At 35.6% G+C, this 8668-nt stretch overlaps 1 protein-coding gene across 1 annotated transcript in view; it reads right to left on the bottom strand.

The window, feature by feature from the left end:
• The window catches only part of RIMS1 (regulating synaptic membrane exocytosis 1), a 474428-nt gene that overhangs the window by 144658 nt on the left and 321102 nt on the right, over positions 1-8668 (bottom strand). The window contains 6 exon segments of the mRNA XM_023513140.1: positions 240-393; positions 2808-2879; positions 3978-4131; positions 4254-4425; positions 4896-5026; positions 7381-7493. Coding sequence (XP_023368908.1) covers positions 240-393; positions 2808-2879; positions 3978-4131; positions 4254-4425; positions 4896-5026; positions 7381-7493 — 796 coding nt within the window.

Below are 8668 nucleotides of genomic sequence, written 5' to 3'. Positions count from 1 at the left end.
AGCACAAGGCAATTATTCAAAAACTATGCTTGGGAAATAAACACCTTCTATACCCTGGGGGATTTCTTGAGAGTAAAGAATAGGTTGTTGCATAAGTATGGTAAAGAAGAAAAAAAGCATTCTGCTTACAAATGATTCTGAAAACAATAATTTTACTGCCCAAACTATCATTTTATTTCAGTTAGAGTCTTGCAGCAATTCACACGGTTCAGGGGAATGGAGCCCATTGCAAAGCCTACCTCTGTAATGGCACATTTGGTAAACGTGAACGCGGCCTTCCCTGATCATCGCCGCGATGAGGAGATACTGAACGTGAGCGGTGATGGGTTGTTCTTTGCTGTTCTGGCACAGTTAATGTTGTAGATTTACTTTCTCTAGCACTAGACCTATAGCCTACTGTGAGAGTACACACACAAAGAAACTGAGTCAGTATGCTTCTATAATGCAAACACTAAAGCAGAGGTATGAAATTATCTTAAAGCAGCCACCACCTAGTAAGATTAAATGCCATGCAATCAGTACCATTATTAGCCCTATCTTCAAAAGTATTAAGTGTACGTACGCAGAGTATAACATATACATGCATAGGAACAGGGTATAGCTTGGTTCAAAGGTACTATGGAGATGCTACATACGGATTTGACTGTTGGTGCTTCAGACATTAAGTGATCCTCCCTCCTTGGCCTCCTAAAGTGTTAGGATTGTAGTCATGAGCCACCACCTCTGGCCTTATAGTAACAACTTTTTTTTTTTTTATTTCTTATAGCATAACTGTGTACATTAATGCAATCATGGGGTACAGTGTGCTGCTTTTACGTACACCTTGAAATACTCTCATCAAACTGGTCAAGATAATCCTCATGTCATTTTCTTAGTCATTGAGTTAAAACGTTCATACTCTGCTTTTAGAAAGATTCACTTGTACTCTTGCTTAATACACTTTTGGGACCGGATCAAACTAAAAAGTTTCTGCACAGCCAAGAACACAGTAAATAAAGCAGGTAGACAGCCCTTAGAATGGGAGAAGATATTTGCTGGTTATGTCTCCGACAAAGGTTTAATAACTAGAATCCACAGAGAACTCAAATGTATTACCAAGAAAAAAACAAGTGATTCCATCTCAGGGTGGGCAAGGGACTTGAATAGAAATTTTTCTATAGTAACAACTTTTAATGTAACTTTTTCCAGAATTCATTAGTAAGTTCTAAATTTATAAAGGCAATGTATGTTATTTTGTTGAGTCAAAGTCATTTTGAATGTCATTGATATGTCATAATATTCAAAGTTTTGACATTTGACTATACTAAATAACCTGAAATAAATATGCGTTAATATTTCTTTGCTTTTAAAAATCATTTCATTTTCTCTATGTATTTAAAATTTATTGTTGACAACATGTAATCTACCTTCCATGAATGAGATGGAATTTTTTTTTAGGTTCATCTCAAAGTTTTAGTTGAGGTGGAGTTAGAGATTTCTTTTTCCCATTTTCTGAATTTGCAAAAATTCACTGAAATATTGCGGCTGCCAGCTGCCTCACCTCAGATGAGGGCATTCTGTATATGGTTATTTTTATTCTCTTAAGCAGCTAAATAACAATAATGTTATGACTATAAAGTTAACAAAATATAGCTCTGGTGGTCTCAATAGCTTTCAAAATCTGCCATGTCTCCCTAAGTAGAAAAGATAGTAAATATTTTAAACAAATCTTAAAATTAAGTGTTCTAAAGATTTTTCAGTATTGGAAAGTTCAAAATTTTGCAATCATAGGACAAATTGAGATTTTAAGCTTCCTCAGAGCCAACAAAACCAGGAACTTTGAATATTTTCTTTAAGTTGATTTTAGAGAACTCTCCTTAATTTTCTTCCAGTTTTATAAAGTTGCATCGCCCCAACTTGGGAACTTAGTCACTAGTGAGGAATCTTTCAATTTTACCAAAACTGTTGGGAAGTGGGACTCCATTTGAGAAATTATGCAAATTAAGGTGAAATTTGTCAATATGATCTTAAAGAATTACCTTTAATAATCCATATCTATATGTTGCAGGATTATCTCTTTAATATATTCTTATTTTAATATTTATAAGACTTTCATTAGTAAATTGAGAATATAATATATGATTAGTGCCAAGAAAGTAAGACATAATTTTACTTATTTTCCTGACAAAAGTCAGATGAGAATCAGACTTAAACTACACATCATAAAATTTTTACTGACTTACACAACAAAGACATTGACTTTAGGTGAATAGTGAATCTTTCTACAGGATTTTCTTATTTTAAAACTGCACATACATTCTAGGTATAATCAAGGGTAAACACATCACAAAAAGCATTAAGAGTTATAGCCATGCCACATGCAATTTTAAACCCTGCCATGCGCCTTTCTCAGTATATTCCATGGAAGGCTACGTTATTTTCAGAAATGGAGGAAGAAAAATCATAGAAATACAATATGAAATGCATAAGAGTGGAATTTTTATTTAATGAAATTACCATATCCTTTCAAAATGAAATTTAAGTTTTCACTTATACACAAGAGCATTATGAAATAATTATTCACTTAATCTAACCAGCTATACTTTTAAGGAAGAATCTGCCTACATGGAGTAAGTAGGCAAGGATTCCAATTAACAAAGACTACTTAAAGCTTTCCTAATTTGAAACCTAAGTCCCCATGGAATAATATCATACTGATTTCTCTGTGCTATGAATACTCAGTTTAGTATCCTAAGAAGTCTGGAAAATGACAGTGTGAACAAGCAAAGCAGCCCAGGGAAGCAGGACCGTGCTCCTCACCCACGCACCTGGAGGGACCACTCCAATCCCATCATCAACCTCATAATCTGAGATGTCACTATCACTGATTCGCTGAGACCCTGCACGACAGGAAGGCAAAGAGATACCTCTGTGTCTGATCGGTTTGTGAAATGCAAAGGACATGATCACATTTTTGAAAGCTAATTACGTTAAACTCAATACTTTTCAATAAGAATAATACAAAATAAACATTCAACTATTTTTAAAAGAAATGTCTGTTCTCTAAGGATAATGTTTTATCAGTATTTTCTCCTTGTGATATTACACTGAACACATGAAACAAAGAGACTTTATAAAGTAAGAGTTTTGACATTTCAGATTATTCTTTAATTAAAGCATTTTATTAAAAGCCTAGGACAAGGTAGATATAGTACACTATTTTCTACATAATTAAGTGTCCTCCTCTGCAGTTCAGAGGGGATGAGGCTGAGTGAAAAAAGGTTCAAAGAGACCTTTCTTGGCTGCAGTGTTATTAAGAGCCCATATTACTGAAAGGGCATCAGGGCCTTTTATAAAATATTTATGTTTAGCTTCCAAAATTAGATATTATACTTCATTAAACATTAATTTTCAGGAAATAATTTATCAGGGAATTACTAACATGAAAATATTCAATTATATGAGAAAAACAATTCAGTTCCAGATTACTAAAATGAGGCTTCTAAGTTTTAGTTGTTGAATCAGAGATTTAGTCTTAATTTAAAAACATGGATATTATTTCTCCTGATCACTGGATAAAATAGCAATAAACATACTTTCTCTTGTTTTACAGAGAATCTGATGGATAACAACACTAAAAATACCCATGAACTATGAAGTTATTAAGACCCTACACATAGCAATCCATCAATGATGATGGAAATTATTCATCAGTCAGCCAAGCAACAACTCAACCAGTTCTGTGCAAGAGAACTCCAGCAACCAGTTCTGTGCAAGAATTCAGCTTTCAGAACAGAAATTACTCTCCTATTGCTATTTATATCGTTTTTATTGCAAAAATGGAAAAAATACTTTTGTTGAGTTTCTTTGTATAGATGAATAATTTTCTAATTCATTGATGTCTAATGCAACCTTTGAAAAAATATCTTGAATGTTGATCTCAAACTTCGTCATTGCAACATAATCACTTTGTGGTAACTAAAAATACCTTAACCTACTTTGTAGCTTTTTGCTAGAGCTTTCTCCATGAATGTGTCGCCTTGGCATGAATGGTGATGGCTGAGGCAGAGGTAGTGAAGATTCATCATGTGTTTGGAGCTTGTACCAGTGGGGTTCATCATCTAACAGCGCGGTTTCCAACTCTATGAGGATCTGAAAGGGCAATTCTTAAGTAAGTCAAGCGCCTTCGCCAAACATAATTAAGTCAATCACATTAATAAACCCCGCAAGAACCTCCTTGAGTATTTAAACGGAATCTTTACAAGATACATCACCTCTCCAAGAAATTCACTTTCTTCTTCTTGCACTCTCGGTTGGTCCCACACAGTTATTTCTAACATTCGTTCTCTAAAATCTCTACGATGTACATGTGAATAGACAAAGGTTTGATTCCATTTTGGTTCTAGGACTTTCTTTACTGTTTTGGTCCTCCTTTTACTCTTGTCACTGAAAAATAAGTATGTTTTGTAAATGAAAAAGCAAAAACAAGTATATGCTGCCATCTACTGTAGTTACGCGGAACACTGCCGCTGATTTATTCCAAGTTTTAATTTATAACTTTTTAAAAGTCTGAAAGACTGGAGAGTTCAATAATATTCTCATTTCATTTATAGTATAAGCAGCACTTAACAGACACATACAAAGGGATCTTCTAAATGATGTGTCACTATCAAAGATAATGCATCTGTATAATATACATATATGATATAGATACACAAAGTAATGGACAGTTTTCAAATTGGCAGGTTGTTTTCAAATAAACATCAGATTTAAGGAATTTTTTTTCCAGGTATAATGTAGTAAATTCCTCAGAAAGAAGTATCTCTTTTATTTTAAAAAATATATCCCCAAGGAGGAAATTCTACCTTTTCTATTAGAATAGATCTTAGCAAACTTTTTTCTAATATTTTCACTACCTTCTATCTGGAAGAAAATACATTTTTACATAGGGATTCCTGGGGCGCCCATCTACTCTAGGGGGGAGATCTGTTGCTTGCAGAACATTTACAATCAGCTGGTGTCCCACTTTATCATACCACAGCTTCACCTAAAAACAAGGAAGAGAAGAATTATTTTTTGTAAAAACCAGAAGGCATTGTAATTTACATAAAATAATATTAAAATTATATTTGAAGAAGGCAATATAGCAGAATTGGAGATATTATTTCTGGAAAAATTACCAATTTTTAAGCATACCCAGTTATATAACTTGACTTTTCTGTGTGAGCACTTTATTATTACTTTGTTTAGGCAGCGTCTCACTTTGTTGCCCCCTGGTAGAGTGCCGTGGCATCACAGCTCATAGCAACCTCTGACTCTTGGGCTCAAGTGATTTTCCTGCCTCAGCCTGCCACACAGCTGGCACTACAGGCACCTATCACAATGCCTGGCTATTCTTAGAGACAGGGTCTTGCTCTAGCTGAGGCTGGTCTCCAACCTGTGAGCTCAGGCCATCCGCCCACCTTGGTCTCCCAGAGTGCTGGGATGACTGGCATTAACCACCTCTCCTGGCTTGTTCGAGCACTAAAAATGAAAGTTACAACTGGCAGACATGCAGTGTGAAGGTATACTCTCCTACATCATACTACTCAAATAAAACTAATGGGAAAACTTTTTTATAAAACTAAGAGATGAGGGGATACTGGAATCGTTATCCTTGTTTTTGAGTGCTAAACATGAGACTTTGGTGGTTGCAAGTTCTTCATGATTATGGTGTGGCTAAATGCTTTTCTAGTGCCACAGGTAGCTGAAATAAAATAGGAGTTTCTTTCAATACAGGCAGAAACAAACATTTGAATGATGTTCAATTCACACTTAACAAACGGGGACTATTATAGGTTTGTAGGTAAAAGCACCTGTTCCAAATTACTATAAATTCAACCTAAGGACCAACCTCCAGAACCCATTTTATCCACAACCCTGGGACTGCCTGTCTTAGGAATATGACAGACGCAATATGTAAAAAGATCAGGAAACACGTGTATGTGGGCATACTTCATAGCAGGCACTGCTGAGTGTTTTCTGGCATTTTTCTTATGTAAGTTTTATAATTAACCTACCATAGGCTAATTTTCATGGGAGAAGGGGGAAAGAACAAAGAGGGCATGATACATAAATGCTACGTCCCAACCACTTCACACTATTTAGCAAAGGCGTAATGATATCAGCTTAGAAAAACAGGGAAACAGCAGGATGAATGACTATTGTCAGACTTAGAGTCATCAGTGCGGCACAGAACTCACTCTGGCAGTGGTACTGACACCTGAAACTAACAATGTGCACGTCAATGTTTCTTCCCTTTAATGTAGTGGTTACTTTTCATTTTATGGTTGAAGAAGGAATATAAGCATATGTTCTTGATGGATGGATATTGGGGACACGATGAAGAGCCATTATAACAAAATAAGCTCATTTAAAATGAGATTGGTTTTTCATAGTAAAGGACAGATTACAAATTCAAACGTGGATCTCTATGAACCCGTTTCTCTGGTTCCCAATTAATATCAGAGATGTATTTTTCACAAAACCAAGACAGGTTTTCATCCCTTTTTAAATGTAAGTGGAGAGTAAGAGACACTTATACACATATCGGAAAAAAAAGATAGAAGGGCAGATAAAATAAGCTCAGGTATATACAAACACTTTCAATATCCCAAAAGTCAAAATTAAAACCGATAAGGCTTTTGAAAATAGCAGTAAGCTATTAATATACTCTGTCTCGTTAAAATCAAAAGAAGAACAGCAAAGAGCAACTACAGAAATCCACGTATTTCCAGAGGAGCAAAAGATTGTTATTTGTAGAATAATTTGTAGCTAGTGACAATGTGAAGTCTTTAAATTATATAAACATCCCGTTTTCTACCACAATCTGGCCCTTCATAACAGGGAACCATGGTTTCTTCACTTCATCTTCTCCCACGTCACAAAACAGTGATAGGAAAACGGTAGCTTTGTCAGAGAGCCACCGGTGGCAGTGGAGGGCTGCACCCAATGTCTTAGGAAGTTAAAAACAAAATGTAAATTTAGATTTCTCAGGCCTCAGGCTTATAAGCTTATTAGGTAACTAGAATATGACTTTCTAAACTTATTATGTAGTAAACAGATATTTAGCTTAGAAACCTTTACATAGCACACTACAAACAATGGATCATTTCTTTACTCATGTTTGCATTTATCAGTTAATGTTCAGAGCATCAGGCACATAGTTCGGGCTCCAGAAATATTTCTGAATAAAGCTGTGAAGAAGGGAATAGGTAAAAACTGCAGTGAACACTGATGGAGTGGATGATATTACCAAATGACTAGGGATTCACTGTGGGCTCCAAGGCAAGGGAGACGTTGTTAAAGACAGGCCCAGACAGTGAGCCTGCTGACCATCCCCGACGTGCACAAAATACATACAGAAAGCTGTCCGGGGAGGACTTGAGGGGCGTCTTTCAGAGCTCCAGGACTTGTTGGGGAAATAACAGAAATGGAAGGCCTTTCCATCTTCTGCGATTCAAAGGAACTGGAACCTAAAATAAGACAAATAGTTTTAAGTAAATAATTTTGTTTAAAAATAATTTTAACTTTACTTATGAGTATAGGTAAGGAGTTATTTTTATAAAAAGTTAAATATATCCATTATTTAACATAAAACCATAATCACATGACCGATACCACTGATAACAGAACTTTATTCTAATAGAGTAGAAAGTTATTATTTATCTTCTTTGGTTAACTGCCTATTTTGAAAATACTTACAATGGTAAAACAAAATGTTGTATTTGCTTCAACTGGAAAGTATTGACCTACATTTCTGGAGGACATCGTACTGTATAAGCTCATGGATAACTTCACATGTATGTAAAGGCGTCACACTTCTGAGGTCAGAAAGATGGTGCTTATTATGGTAATGATCTTGCCTAATGGATCATATATTATAAACTGTCCTTACTAGAAACTGAAACAAATGCAATATGATTTATGAGCCACACGTAAACATCATTGTTTTAAAATCAGATATCCCTCTATGTTAGTTTTGATTTTATAAACGCATCTCTGGAACCTCTGAGAATGTTGTCTCTGGTAATTCACAAGTCACGTGTTGCCCCTGGAGGAGGCTGGCTCTCCTCTGGCACTCCTAGGAGGCTCCTTATCGTGCAGGGGTAGCCTGACACATACAGCAGTACAGAACGTCTAGAGAATGTGATTATTCAAGATTACCTTGAATTCACAGTCATTCCAAACTTAGTACATCTTCCCTGGGAAATATTATTTATGGAGCCTTGCCTCAGGATATGCAAGCCACGTATTTTTTTCAACACTCACAATTTAAGTCTAAATGAGGTCTTAATGCCATCATTTTGTGTTCCCCAAAGACTTTTAACTTGAGAAACAGTTCTATGAAAGTCTTTGTTACTCTCTCTTTTTTTCAAGTATATTTAGAAGTATTTTTTTCCTTGGGTCTCAGAACAGCAATATTGTTGCTTCTAATAAGCTGTTTGTTTCTCCTATTATACTTATCAGGGTTTTAAGACGCAAATTCATACTACAAATCGTGCAATTAGTTCCATTCCCTTCTATGAATTTATTGGTACCCGGAAAGCTCAAAGTTGGCTTTGGGATCATGTCCAGCAGGTGTGCAGAACACAGTGTATGCACTTTTTTTTTTTTTTTTCAGCTTTTGGCCAGGCCTGGGTTTGAACCC

Source organism: Otolemur garnettii, unplaced genomic scaffold, assembly GCF_000181295.1.
Source record: "Otolemur garnettii isolate 467f Iridium unplaced genomic scaffold, OtoGar3 scaffold00035, whole genome shotgun sequence".
Classification (NCBI taxonomy): domain Eukaryota; kingdom Metazoa; phylum Chordata; class Mammalia; order Primates; family Galagidae; genus Otolemur; species Otolemur garnettii.
Note: the sequence above shows the minus strand (reverse complement) of the source record. Positions and strands in the feature narration are given on the sequence as shown.